Consider the following 25,178-nt stretch of genomic DNA (forward strand, 5'->3'; position numbering starts at 1 on the left):
AAGATCACAAATTCTTATGGCATATGGGAAGTAGCACCTAGACCAGGTGCCCAAGTTTGCTCCCACCCTTCCAGCCGAAGCACTGCTTTTGCCATATCAGAAAGTTCAAATATGATCAAAATGTAGGTGGCATCTCTGCTCCTCTGTATGGCTTATATAAGAACATAAGAACTGGATCAGGCCATAGGCCCATCTAGGCCAGCTTCCTGTATCTCACAGCGGCCCACCAAATGCCCCAGGGAGCACACAAGACAGCAAGAGACCTGCGTCCTGGTGCCTCCCTTGCATCTGGCATTCTGACATAGCCTATTTCTAAAATCAGGAGATTGCAAATACACATCATGGCTTATAACCCATGATGGACTGCTACTGCTACTGCCATTCAATTAGTGTCAAGCAGAACTGTCCCCTCATTCTGTGTGGTACAGCATCCTACCAGATTCTCGACATCATTTTCTAGTATGGGGGGCTTAGTGTGTTTGTTTGGGGAGTAGCTTGACGTGCATACATGTGCCCTTTCTCATGGTCCTAGTTGCTGTGCTCCATTACACAGTGAAGGATATCACTCAGTCCTTGGTTGATCCTCTGTCTTTATCCGACCAGTTGGTACTAGCTTGGACAGCAGCAGAAAAACTACGTGGCAACCCAAGTAGATTTGGAAAGATAAAACTGAATTAAACAGAATAATATAAAAATAGGGGAAGGTAAGCAGAGGGTGCATAGCTGATAAGGTGGGGGGGGTGTCATGAATAGTCAGGTGCCCCAAGGTTAAAAGTCCCTTGCCCAATGAATCTGCATTGGGGCTGCAATCTCTGCACACATTCCTGGGAGTACGCCCCATTGAACACAATGGAAGAGTAGACATGCATAGGATCAGTGGCATCACTAGTATTTGGCTCACCCGGTACAGAAGGCCAGCACGTCACCCCTGTGATGGAACTTCCCCTGTGCAGTGGACAGGGCAATCTCAGCTGGTGGATGTGGTGATGTATCATAGTCCTGCCCCCACTAGTTTTTTTGAGTTTTTTTTTTGCATAACTTTTGATAAAATAGAGATATTTCAACATGGTTGTTCCATTGCATTCTGCATGAAATTATGCTTTGATTGATATATAACATGATGGTATTATTTGTAGTACCGAGATTTGAAAAATTTTGGCAAGTAGTGGTGTCACCCCCTGTGCGCATCACCCAGTGTGGTCCACGCCCCCCAATGACACCTCTGTATAGGAATATGCTGTATGTCACAGAGCACTATGCTCAGTGTATGCAGATGGCGTTCTCTCATGTCTCTCTCACTCCTGAAGAACAATGAAAAAACCATATAATGGGTATGGGATGTATGATAGGACTGCCAAGTCCACCTTCAGAGATGGTGCCTACACCTTTAAATGCTGCAACATTTGTTTGTTAAATGCAAAACAGCTTCATTTCCCATCCCAGCCCTCCTTTCCTTCACGTGGTGGCCAAATTAGACTTCTGTTGGTCACAGCAAGTGGGTAAGGTGAGGGAGGAAGGTCATGGGAGGCACAACCCCTGCATCTAAAACTGTTGGAGGGCCACATAGTAATAAATTGTATCCACAGCACTATCTCTAGGCTAAGAAACTAGCTATCCATCCAGCCATCCAGGAAAGGGATGGTGGGGTGAGAGAATCCTACAGGATTTGTGTGTGTGTTGGCATCCTTCAGTCTCGGAAGACTATGGTGTCACGCTCTGAATGGTGGTTCTGGAACAGAGTGTCCTCTCCAGTGCGCGAAGCCTGGGTAAAGTAGGTATGGAGAATAGGCTGTTACCCATGCAGCAAATCCCCCTTCTCCACATCGCTGAAATGGTCCAATGGAAAGGCAGAAGCCAATACGGTTGGTTCCAGCAGCGTCGCAGGAGTTGCCAGAACGTGACTGTGTTCAGCCATGAACTGCCTCAGGGACTCCGACTCCGGATTTTGCCTCGAGGTTGACTCCTGAAGCCTTTTCCATAACTGGATGTAGACACAAGGCAGTGGAGGCAGCCCCTGGGGGCTGGGGATAAGAATAGGCCCTCAGTTTGGCTGTACTTGTCGTAAGAGGTGACTAAACAGCCACCGGGTAGATGGGACTCATCAGCCTGGGAAGGCAGCTCATCTGAGAGAAGGAAAACTCTGATAGAGGGTTTGGGTTTTTGCTTTTTAGGTTCTTTCTGGTTTTGCATCATTTTAGAGGTTTTTCTTTGAATTGCACAAAAACATTTTGGAACAGGTGTTGCTAATTCCCTGATGCAATGCGACTGCCTATCCACCGCCTTCTCCTATTTTATAACTCTTCTCCATTTAGTATAGTACTATCTTTCCAAATTTACTTGTACCCTGCTCTAGAAGCATAACAACCTCCAACTCAATCTCTTGATCTACTGATCCAGATGGGTTGCCATGCTATTGCTATTCTGATGCTGCAAAACCTATCCATTGGCCACAAGGGTTATTCTCCATGACCATCCTATTTCATATATATGAACTGGAACGTAATCTAGCCGTAAAACTCACAAAAGATAGGTTTTGATCTCTGGGCAATATAATATTCTTGCTTCCACCTCTCCCCCATCTCACACTGATATCTTCCAATCCAAATAAAATGGATGGTCAAAATGTCACCCTGGGAGCTGTGAAGTTCAGTGCCCCACAGGACATAGTGATATGACTCGGAGCATCCCAAGGCACACAGGTGGCAGTCAGATAGGGCTGGATTAAGCTAGTGCAGGGCCTGTAGCATTTGTTATAAGAGGCCCTAATTTTTTTTTTTAAAAAAAAGCCGCTGCTGCCATTCTCACTTCCCTCCTGGGCTTGCCCCACCCACCCTGCCCCCACACCATTACAACCCCTCCCTACCCCGTTCCACCCTTCCCCTGCCCCTTTGCCAGTGTGAGTGGAGCATACAGCATGCTTTTTTTTTTGCGACAGCCAGCACTGGAAGAGCGCATGCTCCTCCAGTGTTGAGGCACAATAGGATTGTGCCTATTCAAAGTTAATATTCAAAGTTAATTCATTCAAAGTTAAATTGGAATGAAATTATTTATTTGTATCATGTCATTAACGACATCTGTAATGATTACATATCATGCAGCAAGCAATAGGGTTGCCAGATCATGAGATGCCAATTTCACTACAGACGCCTTGCAAGTGTTTAGTGAAATACTTGGAAATGTGGGGCCTGTAGCATATGGAACTTTTGCTACTTGGTGAATCTGGCACTGCAGTCAGATGCTGGTGAGTCCTTCATCACTGACACATAAATCTCTATAGCATGGGGCACAGGAAATTTCTTCAGTGCGAGGGTGCGCTCAACATTGTGAGACATCAGGTGCAATCCTAACCTAGAGGGTCACAAACGGGCCAAAAAGCCCGTTTGCACCACCTTTGAAATTGGCTGGATCAGCACAGGGATGCATGGAGGTTGGATACAGCTTCCGTGCTGACTTGGGGAGGTAGGGATCTGGAGTGGACAGGGAGGAGGCAGGAGGGAGGCATTCTGGGGAAGGGGAAGGGCGGGCAAAGAGTAATCCCAGGGGCGGGTGGGTGGGGAGTGGGAGGTAGGGCTGGAATCTGGCTGTTCTGCTGGATTCCAACCCTGTTGCCCTAGCAGCATGGAGTGGCTGGAAGCAGCTCCGTTCTCTTTGAACTTTTGCCAACTCTGGAGGTGGCGCAGGTCCGAGGAGACCCATTGGGGCCATGGTGGCTTACCTGGGGCTAAGGGGAAGAGTTTTCCCTTGCCTCTGGCTGAGCCACTTCTGGTCCCAATCTTGAGCTGGATACAGCACAGGCCTCCTGGTCTACCTGTTCCATCGCAAGGTAGGATTGCGCTGATAGTGGGTTATGTAATTGCTTCTGAGCAGAGTTCATGAGGGGACAGACCTGCATTGTTAAAATCACTTTACAGATGGGGAACTGAAGCCCTGGTCATGCAAGAATTCCATGACTGGTTGCACCGAAGCCCAGGGGCTCCAGCATCATAACCATATTCAGTGCTTCATCAAGTGGTCATATCTTCCCCAAATTGAGGAGAGCCATGGGAGCCTGAGCCAGATGCAGGCTGTATAGTAGACACTGAAAAATGCTAGCCTAAGGCCGGGGGAGGGGCATGTGACCGTGTGCAACCGGGTGACTGAAGATTGAAGCAGCTGAATGGTTGTCCACCCAGTTAAAGCTGTGACATGATGAACACTGAGGCAGCCAGAGCACGGCCTGTGGTACTTCGAGTCTTCATTTTCTTGTTAAGAAGGCAAACGATGCACATTATATAAAGAGACGCTTGAGAGCCGTGAATGAATGATACTTTATTACAGTTCAATTCCACTGTATCCCTAGTAGATGTGATGTTCAATCTCAAAAATACCTATTTTCTGCCGTTTGTTTTTGTCTTACACTGAAGTCGCTGTTTTTGACAACGCACCGCTAAGAATGCCCGATTAGGCTGAGAATGTATTTAGAGTTTGCACCATGGAGACAATGCACAAATAGAAAGAGATTCATCTTTTGGCAATACTTGGTTTGTAAGAGGCAATAAAGATACCGCATCTTGTAAAGAGATAAACATGCCATAGTGAAGCCAGAGTGGCAAAACCGGAGATACGAGACAAAGCATAAGGAATGTGGAATTAAATTAATGTGAGTTTTTTTCCCCAAAGAAGACAAGATAAAAGAATCAACTCTTAGTCACCTCATCATGAAAATGATCTGCTGTGGGGAAAGAAGGATATATATTCAACTGCAAGTTTTTGAAGGATGATAAATACTGTACTCGGTGTATTTTCAACTGCAGTGTGAACTGAATCTTAATCAAGACATGGAAATATTAATCTAAAAACAATAAAGGAAAAATCAATATTGATGCTCAGAATAAAAGTACAGTACTATATTTTTTGTTAGTAAATTTTTTTAAGGTTCCAAACAAAAAAAATCATTTGAGAGAACCTGTGGTAATTTACTATAATTTCAATAGCTGGCAAACGCCCAGCACATTTTGGTGGAATTTATACTGTTGCCACAGAAGGAGCTTAAATATAAACAAACAGCATTTATTACTTTACTATTGGTGGCTTTCCTGTGCGCTAGAAAGGTGTGCTAACAGGCGAGGAATGCAGCAATTCCAGCAGCTGCAGTACCTTATGCTGCGGGTTTTTTGTGCATGGTTCTTGTGCATTATGAATTTCTGTGAATTCTGCCTAATACCAGGCTATCTTAAACCTCACACTTGAGCAAAGGGCTTAACAGTGGTATTGCTAAGAAGCCCACCAAAGGAGAAGGAACAAATGGTTCTACATTTTGATGGTGGATACAGATGAAGAGAGAATGAACTGTTATCTTTGGGGAAGGTTGGCATTTGTTAAATGGTTGGTCCAAACTGGATGTGACAGCAACAAACCTGGGCCTCCGCTGGTCACTTAAAAAGTGGAAGAGGTCTGAAAATGTTTGGCACAAAAGGGATGTGCAGATATGGGCAGCTGAACCTTCCCCATGTCTGCATGCCTGAACTCCCCATGGTTTCTTTTCCTATTTTATCTCCTAGGCTAGTTCACTTTCAGTATCAGAGCATAGCTGGGCAGAAGACTGCACAGATGGGGGAGACAGACAGATGGTGAGGACCTATGTGTGGGAGAGTGTTTGGGGGATAAGCACCCCCTTTTTGTGGCAGATTAGCATCCCCTATTCAATATGAATCCCCATGGGATTCATATTGGACTCCACATCCTTTTTCTATGCAATGAGGCAGATCTGGGTTTCAACACATGGTTCTGCCACCATCATATCTCTCCTGGCCCTTATTCTCTGTGGGTAAATACACATAAACCATAAAACAAGAGCAAGGGAACAATAAACTGGCAAGGTTGAAAGGGTTAGAATGGGCAGGGGCCCATATTTTGTTTGCCAGCCTCACCATGGCAAGTGTCCCATTGCTCTCCATGGGGTTCCACAAATGTTGACTGATCCTGGTAGCCAAACCAACACTTGCCCTTCCCCTTTAGCAGTTATGCACTTTTACTGAGAAAAGTCCCACTATGCTCAGTGGTGAATGTGCATAGTGTTGCTGCCAGCTCCAAACTTGGAGTTGGAGGGAAAAGCCTGGGACTCATTTGTTATCAGTAGTGCTTTTAAAAATACCTGAAACATACACACATGGAGTATGAACCATCTGCTGTGGATGCAATCTACTTCACCTCACTTCAGGGCTGGGTTGGCAGTGCCTTGGAATCTAGGGAATATTACCTTAGGAAAGCTCAGTGGATAGAATCCAATAGATTTCACCTGAAGATACCCTTGAAATGATAATAGGGACAACAATCAACTTTCAATTTGACGATATTAGCAGCACATCCTTGCATGTGATGTTCATCTTCAGTACTGAGCTCAGTTCAGTGTAAATGATTTTGGTTTTTGGTTTTAAGGCAAAGGATCAGGTGAACAAATTACAGTTTCTCTAATTCTAAGATCAAGGGCAATCTGCATCCAAACTCCTTCTCTGCTTGGCTATTTCTCATCACCATTTGGAAGGGTGGATGGGATGGGAGAGAGGAACTGGCTCGAGTTCTGTGTTTAGTCCCTTGTCTTAAAATTACCATTTTTAGCAGTCTTGTGGCAAAATGTAAAGAAGCATGACAGATACGATCTGTGTCATTTATTTTTTCCGCTCCAAAATAACCAAAGGGAGCGCCATATTTTCTGCACCTTCTTGGTCTCAGATGCTGAAGTCTGCTTCCTAATAAATATCCTTAGCGCATTTCGCAGAGAGTCTCGTGGAACAGCAAATGTGACACAAGTTTCTCATTTGCAAGATATGAAAGGAGTGTTTGAGCACCATAGCCAAACATTCATTTCTAAGTTAATACTTTCTGATAAAGGAACAGCTGACAGTTAATAGAACTGGTAAAACTCTGTATGCGTAATAGGCCAGATTGCCATCTGTAGTCAAATGGGGCCTTTTATGGAGCCATAGCAATTTCATACCAGCTGGGAAGCTTGACCATTAGGCCTCATTATAAGTGTAACCCATTTCCCAGCTAGAAAGTCCCCCCAGAAGCCAATTCTGATCTCATCTGAATTAGCACTGATCAGAATACTAATCGTGAAACTCACACCCACTTAAACTAGTTTTGCTCAAATGGTTTATAATGGGGAAAGAAAGTCCTTAGAGTTTAAAGGCTTTTCAGTCAGAGTGGTTTATAAGAATGCAGTGGGAAACCAAAGCAATCAAATAGAAGGCTGAATTGGTGTAAGTTGTCTTAAACTGCCTTGAGAACCCCCCTACAATTAGAAGATGACCCAGGTCAGAAGAAGGCACACTGACACAGCGAGTTTCATGGCCATCAAAAAACATGATTGACCCTATAGCACAGCCTGGTTGCCATCACAAACACTGAGTGGAGGTGGTTGGGCAACCAGCCACTGCAGGAGCCCTAACACTGCCAAGTTGGCATGGGGGGGGGGGGTTGAATGGGATATTAGCATTAGGTCCACCGAACAAAATTAAGCAGTGTTATAGATCTGTCCAGGACTGGTCCATCCATAAAGCCAATGAGGCAGTTGCTTCAGAAGGCAGATTGGTGGGGATTACCCATCTCCATTTGTCCACTCACCTCTACTGCTCCTCACTGGTCCCTGGATTGGAAAGGAAGGGGGGGGGAAGGAAAGGAAATGTGGAGGAGAGGAGGTGCTCTAGCATGCCATTCTTCTCTCCTTCACACTTCCTCTTCCATTCTGTCCCCTTCTTCCATTTCCAATTCTGTGACTATGAGGAGCAGAAGCACATCACCAAGTGGGAAGGGCTGTATTTGGCAAGCAGACTCAAGGGCTGGGAGATCGTGGGCCAGCCCTGAATCATGGGCCAGCACCTTTCAGTTTGATCACGTTTCAGTCCAGTTTGAGAGCTTCACGCTGAAGAAGTTGGGAGTTTTCCAGACAGGCAGTAATGCAGACCTGCTCCTTTTGGTGTGTTGTGTTGAGCACCTGCTACTTCAGCCTCTTGAGTGGCAGTGGGCTGACAGGATTTTTAATAATGTAACTGCTTGGCAGATATAATTTAAACTCTTCAGTCCTTTCACTGGGAACAGCTCTTATCTCCCACTGGAGTCTAGCTCCCTGAGTTAAATAGTTTGTGTGTTGTTTTTTTTTTAACGTTCAGGCCATGTAGTTCCTCTCTGGTAATGTGAAGGGCCAATATTGGCAGTCATAAACTACCTTGAAAGGCAAAAAAAAAAAAAAAAGTGGATTGCTTGCTGCCAGAGAGTGGCCTTTAAATCAAGCGCTGAAGCCGGCAAGGTTCATAAAACCAGAGGCAGCATTTTTTTTTTTAAGCCGGGAAGAGTGAGGTACTTTAAATTCCAGCCTTCAGGTTCACTGATCTGTTCAAGAACAAACATAACACTTAAACAGAAGGGACCTGAAATCAGGACACATTTTCCTGCTGAGTTAACCCAGGACAGCCCTTCTAAAGTTTTGCTCATTTGCAGTGACATTTTCCTATATTTTCACTGTCTGGATAGTTGGAGAAAAGTCATCCAATCAGGATACTGGGGGGAGGTCAAATAGGATCCACTGGAATTTCACCTTGAAATTTCTGTGGGCAAGGTGAGTAATAGGTTGTAAGAGAAAGGTTGTACTTTGCTTTTGGGCTCTCAACTGGGAACTCAACCTTATTGCAGTTGCATATTTGGCCCAATCCCAATATATACTGTGTCACCTTCATTCTATGGCACTTTTCAGTACATACACTGTGTCCAGTAGGTTTGCACAAAAACCATTGTATAGGTAAGACCCAAAGGCACAAAATTGTGACAGGGCCAAAAAAAAGATTTGGATCAAGCACCGGCATAGCATTTTATCCACTGCATTCACTGAATTCTCTGTGTTGTCAAAAACAATAAGAATGTCACCTTATTCCAAAATGTTAGGGCTCTTAAACATGATGGACTTCCCTTCGATCAGACCAAACCCCTGGAGTATCCCCTATGTTCCCTTTTTAATTTGCAAACATAATTTTTGCTTTCTTAAACATTGCCTTTTATACCCCAATTAAGGCATATGCAGCATGTTTGGTCCTGTTCTTTGAGGAGTAAAGAATAAATGGACTGAAGCCTTAGGGGCGTTCCATAAACAAAACCTTTTCATTCTCAAGGTCCAATTACTCTTTACTTACTGTCCAACTCCTCTTTCCTTCTCTACAGACCATTTCACTCTTTACACATCAGCAAACACTGAGTGTGCACTTGAGAGAGAACATCAAAACCCACATTTCTCTGATGGAAGTAATCACATGACACATCTGTGTGTAAGCACATGCTTTTTTACCTGGACAGCCAGTTACCAGGGCAACACATACCATACAGAGCACTGTATGGAGTGGGGACTCTGGAGCAAAGTTCTCCATCAGGCCTCCATGGTGCTCCCCACCTGCCTCCTGGTGTCGCTTTGGGCACTGCCACTGGTACTGCAAGTTCCAGAGTCAGACTAGCCTGATGGGCCCACAACAAGTGCCAAACTTGACTGACTGCCACCCCTGAGGACATTTATACTGAACATGTTAGATGAAGGGAAAGGAAACCTGAATAATAGTGGCTGGACTAGCAATGTTCCTCCCAATAGTATGTGCACATGCACATGTTTGTACACACATATACACACATATAACCTATTCAGCTGTCCTTGCTCTCTTTGTACTGAGAGAATCCATATACAAAAACCAAAGTGCACCCTCTGTGCTATACTCAGCCATGCAGGCCTAGAAGAAGAAGGGAAAATTGAAGCATCTGCTCCTTGGTGCTGGAAGAGGTATGTTGTTCCAAAACATTATACTGCATCTCTCTCTAGCATATAGTCCACAAAGTGCTTAGCTCTTTCAGCCTCAAAGCCACTCTGTGAAGTAGCCCAGTTACACAGGCCAACACACATTTTGCTTCCTTAAATGTTACGCCAATTCCTGGCTATATTTGGGGTGCCGATTCCAAAATGGCATCCGTTTTGCCCTATCATGTCTAGTTTTGGAGATATCGTATAGCCTCTTTAGGGAATGTTTCAAGCAGCTTCCTCATGAGGAAGCTGCTTGAAACACTCACTAATGAGGCTATACTAGACGTGATAGGGCAAAACGGATGCCATTTTTGGAATCGGCACCCCAAATTCATATCAAACCACCATAAAGTTTGAGAAAAACTTTTCTGACCCTCAATTTTCATCAGTGGGCCTGTGTTATTGGTCATGTTTATAGGTCAGGAAATGAGCAACTGAGAGGTAGTGATTTGCTAAGGAAAACAACGGCCAAGCTGAGGTGGGATTTTTTTTTAGAAATACAGTACAGTGCAAAACAAACTATATTTGCTGAAATATTAAATAATTAATACTAACCACTGCTGCATCATCAGATGGAAGACAATTCCTTTTGCTTTGTCTCTTTTGACTTTGTCTCTTTACTATTCTGATGTTATGGTATATTTACTCCCAAAGGGGTTTAAGCAGCACTGAAAAGATAGAACAGCACTGATAGTTAGGAACTCTTATTAGAAAAAGTTATACATGCTATGATTCTTTGGTGTTAGTTTATCATATTTGCAGACCATGTAGTTTAGGTACTTCCATCATATTGGACAAATGGGGACAAATTTGTGCCATGCCAAAGCACCCAAAATTTCTAGCCCCAAAGCATACCCAGAATGCAATGCAAGCTATAGAACTGATCAGTTTCCCCTCTCCATCAACCATTCTGCACTTCAATGCTTTGTTTATTCTAGATGCGTGTGTGTGTGTTGCATGCACACACATGTGCATGCATTTTTTTCACCTTAAGCAAATGACATACAGATCTCAGAGGCACCTACAGCAGCATATTGGTTGAGAGGACAGCCTACTCCCCAAGCGCCAGCTATGGAATGAAAGAAGAAGCCTTAAGCAAGACTCCAAACATTCAATAAGTTTTGGGATGGAGTTATTATTTTTTTTTAAGCACAGAATGTTTGCAGTGGTGTTCAGTGACTTCAGTCAAAAGCACAACTGCTTGCTCAATAGGCGTAGGAATTTGAATTAAATTAGGACATTTGAATTGGGTCCCTCATAATTGTACATGTGCATTTACATCACACTTTTTAAAACCATTCAGCGACGGCTCACGTATCTTCTTCTTTATACCAGTGCTGCTGTGCAAGTTTATGATATCAGCAGAGGATCTGTCCAAGCCATCTTCACGCAGGTGCTTTTTGCTAGCATCACAAATATTTTTTGTCAGTTTAAACTTGACGGGTATAATTTAGCTCCTTGGCTTACCATCTTAAAATAGCTAGACTCTCTTGGCAGAGTGATGTCCTTGGGATTCAGAGTAGTTTGTTTAAAAATCTAAGACCTTCAACTCCCTAGGGGAGCCCATAGAGAACATGACTACATAGTTAAGATGCTATTTGTGGCATCTATAAACCATATAGGCTCTGCTTGGCTTGCAGAGCAATGGCACAATCAGAAATGGCTTTCATTTCAGGTGTCGGCTTTTCTAATCCATTGGGTGGCAAGAGCAGGCCATTGCACACATGAAACAGAGGTGAACTCCACTGTTTTATTTTACTCAAACACATTTCTCTGTTTCCATTTTGTGTGAACTTTCCAACATTTCTTTTAATTCCTATTCTGTTCAAATTCTTTATAGAATTCTAGTTTTTCCCATCACCAAAAATAATATGTATTTTTACATTCTTTCCTGTCTAAACAGCAGGTGCAACAATATGGTGAAAAGCACATAACACAACACATGTTTTAATGCACGTGTCTGGAATGCATATACTGTAATGCATAATCTCTGCATCTTCTCAGATCTGATCCACTGGGGAGCAGGGAAACCGTTCATTTCATCACAGGTTTTGGCAAGAGAAGAATTCCATAACACCCATATCAAAAATAAAATACATGTGACTAAAAAATATGTGAATAGGATATCTGTTGTTTCCCATAGTTCATAGTTTGAACTATTTCCCATAGTTGAACTATTTCCCATAGTTCAAACCATATTTCTTTCTTTCTTTCTTTCTTTCTTTCTTTCTTTCTTTCTTTCTTTCTTTCTTTCTTTCTTTCTTTCTTTCTTATCACATCTAGTATAGCCTCTTTGGGAATGGTTCAATGCATCCTCTCGTCTTTTGGCAATCATCAAGTATACAAAGAGAGCAGATTCATGAAACTACAACTGCACAGTTTTGCTATTTTTTTTTTTCAGAGCAGACTGAGGGTCTAACAGGAGGCAGTGGCAAACCAAAACACAATTACATTGCCCAAGAGATGCCCAATGGACAGACACTTCTAATGCAGGAATGCTAGAAAGAGAAATGCATACCAAATCAGAATCAAATTAATCAGCCAACTTGCAGCGTGCATCTGTCCAGAATGAGGACATGTTTGTGTGTGGGCAGAAAACTGCCATTGGTCTGGTACTGCTATTCTTCCAAATAAAGGCTCTTATTGTGGCCAGTAGTCATTTTGACAAAACACTGTGGGTGTTTTGGTCCATCAGTCTCTCCCACAATATCCCTCTGGCTGTCAGTGCTGTTCCCTTTGGTAACTGGCTTTGCAATTTCACAGGAATGTTGTTTTGTGGCAGAGGGCCCTCTTCACTCTTTCTGACAAGTTTGGATGCCTGACAAGAATGAATCATGGCTTCTATTTCTTTACTTTCTTTCCAGGTTCCACCCAGTAGTTGGCTTGATGGAGAGGATCCAGGCAATTGCCCAGAATGTCTCAGATATTGCGATGAAGGTGGATCAGATTCTTCGCAACAGCCTCCTAAATGGGAAATGTAAGAGCACCACTGAGGGGTGGGCTATACTATACTATATACCAGTGGTTCTCAAACTCTCTGGGAGAGTTTGAGAGCCACTAAGTTCTTGCGTGGGTGGGAGGGGGGAGGCAGCAGGGGCAGGGGAAGGCAGTGGCGCGATCGCGCCCCGCCTCCACTGAAGAGGAAGTGGAGCATGTACCCAAGCCCCTGCAGCCCCCCTGAGCAGCGCGATCCTGGGGATTACGCCGCTGCCTCCTCCCTGCCTCCAGGCTGCCTCCGCCCCTTAAAGGGGCAGGGGCCAGGGCCCGCAGGCTGGGGCGTCGCGACACCCCAGTTTTAAAAGCCCTGCTATATACCAACTATAACATCTGCTTATATAGTGCAATAGAAAGGACTCAATTTGAGCAAGGGTACACCTTAGGGCTTAGGCCAGCTGTTCCCAAATTTACTGTGGTCATGTCACCCTTCTTTCACAGTGGCCTTTTCTTCCCAGATCTCCTGGGTGGTCCACCATCTTTGATCACATAAGATCTCATTCAAGATGGAGGCATGCTGGAGAGCCAGGAAGAAGAGGCCACCAGGGACATCCTGTGACACCTCTGTGAGTTTACTGTGGCATAGTTTGGTGACAGTTTGGGAACCACTGGCTTAGTCCTTAAGACTGTTTTTAATGCCAGGACACTACTGTGGAACATGAGAAACTACTAAAAGTGCCAGTGAATAGCAAGATGTGCCAATACTGAAACATTCCTTGAACAATATAGTTACCAAACAGTCACACTTAAAGCTCCAATGGATGAAAACATGCATGGAGACTGGCGGATGTGAAACGGAGAAACAGTAAGCAGAGAAAGGCTAATGATCCCTCCCCAGTTGTGCTCTCAACTGGCCTCACTAGAAGAAGCTTCTTTTCATGTAAATGAGCCATCAGGGTACCACCACATGAGCTTGTATGTAATGCATAGCTTGGGCCATTTGTGTCTTGGCATGAAACACGTGTCTGGCTTCTGGAATGCTCTCCATGTGTATGACTGACATGCATTTGAGTTGGCAGTTCTCAAGATAAAAAGCCTTGTTACTGGCAGTGCTCATTAAAACACAGGTTGCTTGCCCACATGAAGGAAAAACAATCATGTGTGGAGACCAGCACAATGGCCAGTGGTGCAACTGTGTAATTCTGCAGTGAAGAGGAGACGGAGACAAGGGTTAAGGTGCACAAAAGTTTACTATACTAAAATGCTGAAAAAGTCAAAAAAGGGTGTGTGTGTTTCAAACTGGGCCTAGTTGAATTAGGTTATACACACTTCATCAATACAGCCAAAATCAACATTCGCACAACAGTGGAGCCTAAAGGAAGTGGTTAAGAGGAGAAGAGAGGAATTCTTTGGAAAGAGAAGGGGTAGAACAAAGAGGGGGAAAACGGGAGAGTGAAATAGGTACACTTTCCCGAGGAACCTGGGAAAAGGAAGGGAAGGTTTTGGGGTACCAAGGAGAATGGGGGGAGAGAAGGAAAATGGGGGAAGTTAGGAAGGTTGGGGTGGGTCAGGCTGTAGCAAAAGGTATGGAGGATCTCTCTGTAGCTGTGGACAGGGAATGAGCCTGGAAACAGGCCGTGAATGCACGTCACTAACTTGTGATAGGGGAGCTAGTCTCTTTCACTGAACAAGCACTGTTGACCAATGTGCCAAGCCTCTGAAGGGAGATATCACTCGGATTTCAACAGAAAAGCTTCATTTGGAGGACTTGAGGGATTGGTTAAAGGAATACGGAGAAGGAAGCCTGAGGCTGTTTTTGGGCCTTCAACAAAAAAGCACAAAAACAAGAAAAAGCTTTAATGTACTTAACAGAAAGAAAAGACAATCACTAAGCATGCAGTCAATTTAACTTCACATGAGGCCAAGACAACAGTGGGGGTTTGATGGGTCTTTGGTGAGACTGTGCGGTGGACCAAGCTTACCTATCATGTTTCAGCAAGGCTTGAAAATGCTGAATTGTAAGGGTCATGGTGGCACTGGGCAAAGTGGGGTCTCAAAGGCAGAAAGAGAGCTATGAAACAAGCCCTTAACGTGCAACAAGGCAGAAACCCCGAAGGGAGCAGGGTATGGGAGCTGAGCTACCTTCCTTTTGAGCAGGGGTCTCCAAACTTTTTGGCCAGAGTGCCGCATCAAATATCTGGCACGGAGTTGAAGGCCAGGAAAAAGAATTTAAATATAAAATTTAAATAAATAAATTAGAGATGGAACTTAGATGAGTGAATAATTGAATGAATGGGCTCATTCATTCAACCTCTCTGGCCCTCAGAATGCCCTCCAGACACAACCAGAGCATAGCTTGGATCATGTTCAGTTGAGTGGTCCAGAGCTTTCAGGGAAAAAGAGGTTGGCCACAGGCCAGATAGAGGCTGGCCACGGGCTGTATCTGGCCCCTGGGCTGGGTTTGGAAACCCCTGTTTTAGAGGGAAGAAAAAGACACTTGGGAAAGAGAATTTGCTCAGAAGTTTGGCTGATCAGCCTGCAGGGTCTCAGTAACTTTGGTAGTGCTTGAGAAGACACAAAGAGAAGACTAGAAAGGAAAGGGGATTGCAGGGTTTTACTAATCTGGGTGCCAGTGGACATGGTGGTTCTCGAATGGAGGCTTGAAGGGGTGGCCTGTGGATTTGTGGCCTCTTGCCATCCATCCTGTACCTGTTACTGGTCTGGCATCTCGCACCAGGTACATGTGTTTAGGCACATGTCTCCTGCACACCTTGAATTAAAGGAAATAAATAAGAACAAAATACAGGGGGACTGTATCCATGGATCCTGTATCTGCGGATTCACTTATCTGTGGATTGGGAACACTGCCCCTCCTGCACATGCCCGTTCTGAGGGGGGTCTTCTGAGCCCAGCACAGGTTGCAGACATCTGATGCCTTATGAGGCATTAAAAATGTCACTTCTGGTTTCACAAAGAAATTGGAAGTCAGATGTCCAGTACCTGCTCTAGCAGATGTCTAGCAGAAGGCCACTGTGGCCCCCCCACTGGCAGGCCCACTGCACTCATTGGCAGAGGCTGCTTTACAACTCTAGTTAAGTCAGTGGGGGAGGGGGATACAATTGGGGCATTAGGTTCCAATCCTATACATATTTTCCCCTTTGAATGCAATGGGATTTATTTCTGAGTAGACATACATAGGATGCGCTATTATACAACTCTCTTTTGCCATATCCCTCCCTAAAGACATTCTCTATAGAAATGGTCTCTCAGCAATGCCCTTTATTTTTCCCATATATCATTACAGCATACCTGTGTCTATAAAAATATTGCCGCCCTTCTCCCCATCGTGGTTAATACTGCCACAACAAATAGTCACATGGTCTCACCCACTTTTTCCCCCACAACATGGTAATAATGAATGAGATTGAATCACTGGGATTTGCTCATTCAGTTTGCTTTGGCAGCTTTGGGAGGGAAAAAGAATCTCTTGAATGCTGGCATTACTCGAGTCTTTTTGGGAAGACAGAGTTAATGTCTGCAAAGCACTTGACAAGCCAGGCACCATACATCATTAGCGGTAATGCTAACAGTCAGAATTGCAAAGCCAGCTCCTAAGTCAGCAGCTGCACACTGCAGGGAGGGAATGTGTTCCTATGGCAGCACACATACATCCTGAGGGCACCAAGATCCCTGTCTGCGCTCCTAGTCGCAACACACCTCCTTGTACGTTTGTATTAACTAACACTCTCCCCCCCCCCTCCAGTGGTTTAATGTGCTAAGAAGGAGATTAGGGAGGAAATCTCTTTAATCATCCAACAATGATGTGTTTGTTTCCTACTAATCCATGAAAGAAAATAATCCCCAGCAGACACCATTAAAAACCTTTGCTTGGAATCCCATGTGTACCCTTAAACTTTTCCTCTTCAAGCTTCATTTATTCACTTCTTTTTGTTCCTTCTCCCCATAGTTTGCAGCTATCACCTTCTCCCTGCTGCAGGATGCATTTTGCAGCTAACTTTAATTAATTTATGTTTTTACCTGTAGCAAAGCCCCTGTGGAGTCTGCTGTTCTGTGTTTGGCACATCAGGCATTTTTTTTTTTAATGTGGCAGGTGTCATAGAATTGGACAACTGTCACACAAAGGACATAAACAGAAATCTCGAGGTGTTCTGACATTGGATTGTTAAGCCTTTGGGGTAGCAGTGGCTACTAACTGGGTCCTACACCCTTAAAACAGTGGCCTCTAAACCAATGCCATTAACAAGAACGAAAAACATTTCTCTAGTTGTCCCAAGAACAGACAAATACACACACCAGGGAAACTAGCACTCGGGGCAAGTTAAAAGTGCTTGTGGACCTTACTAGTACTGGGAATAAAAGTCAACATTCTCACAATGTGATGGAACCGCTTCTACTGGTGGAATAAAGCCGAGAGTGGCTCCTGTCCAATATCACATGTCTTCCCCAACAGCAGTACTGAGCAGTGCAGTGTGCTTGACTGTGTCAGGCTATATAAACAGAGCCCCTGAGACTCTGCCACTCAGCCTGGTCTGTTGCCATCAGGAAGTCCTAGAGCAAGCTGATATTTGGGTTTTTATCTTCCATCCTGAAAACATGTTTACTTGTTCCATACTGAAAAGAAAGTGCCCTATCATCACACATTATTTCAATCACTGTCAATATATTACCTTATCACTAGTGCTGATCTTGTACCTAGCCTTAGTTGCACTTGCAGACAGAGCAGGTACCTGCAACATCCCGCCTTGTTTACAGCAATGCATCTCATCTCCCCACTGCCCTGTCATTACAGCACATTACGTGCTGTGAATGGCATAACAAGGACAAACTACACGTTGCATGAACATTCATGACATGAAAGCCCAGCAATTTTTGAAAGGAAATTTCAGTAGTGGGAGGCTGCAGTTTTGAGCATGGGAGGAAGGCAGTAATTATGCATCTGCAGCACCAGAAGCAGAAAAACAGAGGAGATTGATGGTTCTGAGCAGAAAATGGTTTGCAGGGCCAGAGTTAAGCACTGCCCCACCCCCAGTCAAAGTTACAGACTTCCAGTTTTACTTTACTGGTTTTACTCTCAAAAACAAAACCTGTTGGCGTTTCATTTAGATACATTTGCATTGTGAGGAGATTTTGTAGTCCCAATTGTCTGGCATAGCTCTCACCCCAGTTCACCAAGGGTCTTTCTCAGATGCCAATTAAAAAGAAATAGGCTCATAAGCTTTCATCTATTCTATAGCTTAATCAACTGCAACTTTGATTGATTGGTGAGGGTCAAATGTAATTGATGAACATGTTAATCAAAGGTATAGGCAAACAAAGGCTCCCCAAATGAGTGTGGCACACAAACACTCCACAAGGGGTTGCAGGATCAGGTCTGTTCAAAGTTCAAGGACAGGCAGTGCTGTTCAAAAAGCCCAGCACAGTTTGAGTCCCAGGTCTGTTAAGAAAAATAAACTCAGAATAAGTGGAAGTGTCAAAAAAACATGCTGTGCTCACCAGTTAAGGGCAAACTTGAAACACACCACTGTAATAGAGAGTGAAGAAAATATTTTCTGTTTGCTAATGCTAGAGCTTCCTTTGCTCTGAGGCTAGCAGTCTTTTAGCTTTTTAGAAGTACTTCTGCACTCCAGGGCATCTGTATGTTTTTTCTATTGCCTCCAGATTTCTCAATTGCTTGGTAGATGCTTCTTCCCATTGCACACTCCAGGCCTGAATCAGTCTCTCTCAGTAACTTGGGACTCCGTCTGTTTGACTGTGGGTCACATACTGTGCAATAAGTGATTCACCCTGCATCCCAAAACTTGCATGTACGTGCTAATGGCTTTAAATCAGTCACATGTGGGTTTATATGGTTTCTTTGACATTCTGATGATGCATTTGTGCCTTTCACGTGTAACATTGCTTCTGGGTTCACGCAGTGTGCTTCACATATACTCAACAAATTTTGAGTTTTGCAAATTTTTATTTGCACTGTCATCCAACTGAAAAGCAAATGAAATATGTCTCTTGCTTTTTCACCAGTCACATGAAGAAACAATGTCAGCTGAAATCTCTCATCTTTCATATCTGCTCCATCTGCAATACAGTACAACTGAAATCATTATTCTTGACAGTATTCATTGTTTCATTATTCAGAAATCATTGTTTCCACCTTCTCTACAGCATCTCCTTCCACACAACAACTTTCTTGAAGGCTTCAGTGGATCAATTTTTTTGCTTTACTTTTTTTACCTTCTGAAATGAATAATTCTTTTTTTTTTTTACTTTGCCCCCCTCTTCCTCCTCTGTGCAAAGAATTTTCAACTGTAAGCTCCTTAGGGCAGGGTTCTGTCTTTTTTTGTTGTTGTTGTTGTATCAAGAAGGCATCGTACACATTAATCATTAATGTTTGTTACTATATAAAATAGCAGCAATAGAAGCTTTCCATTTCTCTTCAGACACCATAATGTATAATATTTGTTGCTATAAATTTGGTAAATTATGCCATAGGAAATTGGGGTGTGGAACAAATTACAGTTAACAGCTGCACAACTCTTAGTACAAGAGTGTGGAAGTAAAAAGAAAGTGGAGGAAGGTAACCCAGCTAGAAGTGAGTAACCTATACCATGCCACTGAGCAGTGCCTTCTACACCAAATGCTGCCTTCACTTTCTGTTTTCTGCTGGTGTTCCCAGGAACTGTTTCCCTCCATGTACATACTCAAAGAACACGTCAGTTCCTACTATCATTCTGTTATTCTTTCCAAACCTACAGTTCATCCTCCTGTCACTACATCACTCTTAAATAAAAGAGAAAGAGCCTTATCTTGAAAATGAAGCTTTCTGGATCACAGACTAAATCTTTGAAATTGCAAATGGATTTCATTACAGTGATTAATGTGGCAGATGCAAGAGCATTTTATGACCACTCTTCTCACTGCACTCTCATGCTGTGACCCTCCAGTATTAAATACTGGCTTTCTTGCTCATCTTTCTTCTTCCAGCTGTGGCTCAGTGCTCCAAACGGCTTTTGCTGCCATCTCTCCCTGACACTAGGAGATGTGCAAGGAAGTCAATAAAATATTGTCTGTTTCTGCTGTAGTATCAATTTTTAATGTCTATGTTTAATCCACAGCTATGGTTCCTAATGAACTGGGGTGGCAAAGATCTTATTTAACATTGAGGGCATGAATAATTGCACAGGTTTCAACAATTTGTTCAAGAAAACAAATGGAATACATTATAAATAGTTTATAGCAACCTTGTTGATCTCCTTTTAACTGGCCCCATGTATGAATAATGGATGTAACACCCAATGTTAGGCTTGGCCAGTGTCACAAGGCCGGCTATTCTTTCTTACGCTCATACACATAGGCTGTAATTATAAATGGATCCAGACCATATTAGCCTCATCAAGTTCCAAATGGATCCATAAGGGGAAAAAAAAAAGACCCAAAACTACATTTTGGTTATGACTTTATTAGAACCAAACAAAAGACAGCATCTTAAGCAAGCTTCCAGTTTCTCCAGAACTCTTAATCCCTCAACAGTACTGAGAAAAGAGGGTATCTAGTCTGCCTTGTGTTTATCTTTCCATTGGGGATAGAGTGGACTCTGTCTTCTCTCAGTGCTGCTGAGGAAATAAAACACCCATCCATTCTCCCCCCCCCCTTTTAATATTTTTTTCAACAGCCAAGTGGAATAGTTGGAGGATTAGAAAACTCTGTGAGGGTCAGAGTTGGCCCAACTATGAAGTAGGTTGAACTCTTCATCCCAGCTGCTGGGCTGGGACAGGTGGCAATCTGGAAGAGGAGGTCTCCCATAACCTGCACTCACCCACCACCTCCTGCAACCACCACCTGTCCCCATTGATTCCATCTTCCTCTCACACGCTCAGTGAGCAGAGGGGACTTACCTCCTTCTCCATTGCTGTTTTTCTACAAATTGGCCAGTGGAGAGAATACTGGGAGTGGAGAAGTTTCATTCCCAATATTTTCCTCACTGAACCATTTTACAAAAACTGGAGGCAGAGCAGGAGGTCAGAGGAGGTAAGTCCTCACCATCTTCCTCTTATATGCCCTCTGAGCACTCAGTGCCAGTGGGTCATGGGAGGTGGGTGTGCATCACCCCAGCATGCACCACTGATGGTCACCATTGATGGTGTAGTACAGGGTGTATAGTGTGTGTGCACTTACATGCACTGGCAGGGATAGAAGGATGGATGGCAGAATTTAGGGGGTGGGTTAGGTGGCGGCTCACCATGGGCTGCCCCTGGTCAGGAACCCTTTTGAAAAGCCTCAGGATGCTGATTATTCTTAAAACATGGATGGTAAAGGAGCCATTGAAGGTTTTATGAGTTATCTTGATAGTAAACCAGGATCAGGGTAAAGTTAAACCTACTTATCAAAGGATGCTGTTTAACTAACAAGCATGTTGACTGGCAGAAGTCAGGACATGAAAACAGAGAAGTTTGGGCATGTCCAAAATTATGACTATGCAGGGAATGCAGAGATTTCTGAAATCCTAAGGAAAAGTCCTCAAGGAGTAATAACCATGCATAACCTGCACTCACCTGAGTGAGTTATAGTAACTCCAAATAGCAGCAGCGATGTGAAAAGTGAGTTAGTCACATCTTCATGCTATCATAAGTAAATGCTCAAAGGACAAAAAGATTTTTTAAAAATTGTTTCTTACATAAGGTATGGTCCTACTGAGTTAATGTGATGGTGATTAAGTACATTTCGCTGATACATTTTCAGTGTGTAATTGTTATGCTGAATGGCTGAGAAAATTGAGGAATTGCTATTTCAGGCAAGTGAGGCCTGTGTTTGTGCAGCTAGGCCTAACTTTTCCCAGCTTAGACCACTTGAAAGGACAAGGGTTAAACCTGAATCATGTACCCAAGAGCTAGGCCTAGTGGGCAACAGTGAAACCTGGCTAGATTTCTGCTTTGCCAGGTCTGAATATGCTCAAAGGGTGTCTTGATATTGCTTATATTTGTTGGCAACCTTCAGTCCCGAAAGACTATGGTATGGTGCTAATTATGTGGAATAGGTAGATACTATGTTCCTTCAAAAGACCTAGGCATTCTGGAACTCTGGGTGCTCCAGTCCAATGATGGTGTGAACATAGCCTAAATAGTTTCCCGATTTCTTAGGGTTAAGAGAGATTCGACAACTTAGGGCCCAATCCTATCCAATTTTCCAGTGCCAGTGTTGCTATGCCAATGGGGCATGCACTGCATCTTGTGATGGGGAAGCAGTCACAGAGGCCTCCTCAAGGTATGGGAACATTTGTTGCCTTACCTCGGGGCTGCACCGGTGCTGGAAAGTTGGATAGGATTGGGCCCTTAGCCATTACCCGTGGCATTACTAGGGGGTGCAGGCCACTCTGGGTGACACACACGGGGGGGGGGTGACATCACTACTTGCCAAAAAATTTTAAATCTTGGTATTTTTGAATAATACCATCATGTTATATATATCAATCAATGAGCAATTTAATGCAGAATCAATGAAACAAATCACATTGATATATCTCTATTCTGTCAAAAGGTATAGCCAAAAAAGCCAATAGTACATTACCACGCCAACCACTCGGGGCATTGCCATGCCCACTGCCTGGGAGGTGGTCTATCATAGGGGTGACACAATGGCCTCCTCCGCTGGGTGACGCAAACCTAGTGACACCACTGGCCATTACTTAAGCCACATGTAGCACATGTCAGTATCTCTTTAGGAGATGAAGCTCTACATTTTATTTTGAGTTTGCTTGCTTTGAAATTTCTCTGAAAGACTGTGCCTGTAGGTTTTATCATTGTTTGCCTCGCTGAATGGCTCTACTTTACCAATTGCTAGCACAATTTTCTGCTGTAATATAGAAGTTTCATATTTTGAAGGGCTTTCAAATATATTCTCTTAGACACACAAGCCTCATCAGACACAATCTCAGAGAACAACCAATTGCTGGAGGTAAAATCTGGGCCAACCGTTAAGATGTCCTGTCATCTGCAAAGCTGTATGAAAGACCACAGAATAGAGCAGAGTTGAAGTAGGCTTCTTCACTTCCATTTTTGCTTTCATGATCGTTGAAAGTGGGAGTGCACTGCTTTTTGGTGTGCTTTCAACAGCATCCTCAAAATTTCATCTTTTCTTTTCATACATCTTAGATAATAGGAGGAAAAGTGCAAAAGACCGCCAGGGTTGGTTTTTAAAGGCTCTGGGGGACCGTGCAATCTATGAGCTAAGGTAACCCTCAAGGCATAGTCTCTGAACCCATTAGACAGTCTCTGTGGAAGTTATCCAACCAGCCTGCAATCTTTTGAACTGGAAGAACTTTGCCTACATATGACACTGCCTTACACTACCATTGGTCAGTGTAGCTCAGAATTACCTACACCAGTGTTTCTCAACCAGTGGTACTTGAGGTGGCATCCGGTGGTACTCATGGGACCCCATAGACTCTACCACCTGGCAGCAAGACCAGCAAGGCAACACAACAAGCCACAGTAGGAGGCTCGGCTCGGCGGGCAGACCTTCAGCATGTGCTTTTTGTGTGCTGGAAAAAGCCCTCCCATTGGCCCTGAGCCTCTTACCAGTGTTTGCATCTGGCCTCCTAATACAGAAGTAACTGGCACTGACGTCATCACCAGTTACATCTGGTGGTACTTCCAATAGGAAAACAAAGAGAAGTGGTACAGTGGGAGATAAACATTAAGAAACAGTGACCTGCACTGACTTCAGAAGGTTCTCCAGGGTTTCAGACAAAGAGTTTTCCAAGCCCTATCCAGAGATGCCAGGAACTGGACCTGAGACAAGGAAGTTCTTGAAAACCATGTTCTCCACCATTGAGCTCTTCACCTAAAATCAGTCATGGGGAAGGTTCTGCAAGTTTGGTCAAATAAACTAATGGATTGCACAACTCCCTTGATCCCAAACCTTAGGAGTATCCCTGAGTTCCTTCTGGATTCGTTCAGGGACTGCACAGTTTCCTAGAACCTTAAAAGTAGGTTTGGGTGCTTTTCAGCAGCTCTGGGTAGTGTCCAGGATTTGGACATAAAGCAAAGAATTTTTTATTTGTCTTCTGTACTGTTTGCTTGGCTGTTCAATGACAGGTTCTCCAGCACTGAACATATGAAACTTCAACACAAAAAAATTATAAAAAATGTTCTGCATTCTGATATGCTCAGAATACCAAGTGAAAAACATGACCATTGGAATTATGTTGGGTTTGAAACATACTAGTTTTTAAAGGTTCCAGAGTAAGGTTCATCACACAAGATCACAAATAGTTTGGTTTGGAGGGGAGGGTTGCTGTCCCTTGGGTGAAAGTAATATGGATCTGGATCCATCTGGATCCGGTAGAAGAACCCAGAATAAGTCCTGTTGTTTGGGTGTTTGCCTGCTGAGACCCAAACCACAACAAAAGGCAGCAAACAGAGCAGGACACAGAAAAATTACTACTGTGAGCCCCCTCAAGACCCCTTTGAACCCTCAGCCTGAATGCTTCTTTCAATACTAGAAGGATTAAAAACATCTTTTAAAAAAATGAATGCTGGCATTCTGAAGATACTGGCCTTTGTCCCAGAATCCACATTCTGAACTTGTATACCCAGTGTGCATTCTCCTCCACCTTATCAAAATGCTTTCTTGATACCCAACAGCAACAGAAGGCAGACGGGACCAGTGTGAGGTGCCCAGGGACCCTAACTATCCTGACTGCTCTGGAAAAGTGGAGGTGAGTAAGCAAGATTCAAAATGCACACTGTGAGCAGAAAAAATATACGCATCAAGATCATGTCTTTTACTGGGTGGACATTTTTAAAAAGCATTCTTCATGTTCATGTACTTTTTCTGTATTCCCAGCAGCAACTAACCAAACTGCTATGGGCAGGAAGATGTACTGTACAGATTTTCAAGGTGTTTTCTTTTTTTCTCCAACTGTGTGGACGTATGAAGTTGCCTTATATTGAGTCAGATTGTTGCCTGTTTAGCCCAGTGTTGTCTCGCCCCTAAGTGTTGGTCAAGAGAAGCAGAGAGTCATTCATACTGAGATATAGACGCAGTTTTGTACATGCTTGAAAGAGTCCTGGAACTTCACCACCCAGCTGATTACCCAGCTGGAGTGCATTTTGTACCTCTCATAACCTTGCCAGCAGTGTCAAGGAGAGGCAAGAGCTTTAAGTCCTTGTGTCCTGAATCACAGTCTGATGGTGTCAAATTTTCAAGAGCCACTGGAATATGCATTCTTAGGGAGAAGGGAGGTACGCAGGACTTCAGCAAAGACTCCAGTTTTGCTATGTCAACTACTTTGTGAACATTTTTGGGGGGAAAGCAGCATATAGATATTTTAGAAGAAGAAGAATAGTGAGTGCACCATCACACTTTGAGGAATTATTCATTCCACTGAAGAATTAAAACTAGAAAATTTAATTTT

The 25,178-nt window shown here is 43.7% G+C and overlaps 1 protein-coding gene across 2 annotated transcripts in view; it reads left to right on the forward strand.

The window, feature by feature from the left end:
* MGAT5B (alpha-1,6-mannosylglycoprotein 6-beta-N-acetylglucosaminyltransferase B) overlaps positions 1 to 25,178 on the forward strand; it is a 201,172-nt gene that overhangs the window by 91,047 nt on the left and 84,947 nt on the right. For both annotated transcript variants that reach the window (XM_066616601.1, XM_066616600.1), the window contains exons 4-5: positions 12,679 to 12,791; positions 24,406 to 24,479. In XM_066616601.1, coding sequence (XP_066472698.1) covers positions 12,679 to 12,791; positions 24,406 to 24,479 — 187 coding nt within the window. The remainder of the gene's footprint in view (positions 1 to 12,678; positions 12,792 to 24,405; positions 24,480 to 25,178) is intronic.

The sequence above is a fragment of the Tiliqua scincoides genome, chromosome 2, assembly GCF_035046505.1.
Source record: "Tiliqua scincoides isolate rTilSci1 chromosome 2, rTilSci1.hap2, whole genome shotgun sequence".
NCBI lineage: Eukaryota > Metazoa > Chordata > Lepidosauria > Squamata > Scincidae > Tiliqua > Tiliqua scincoides.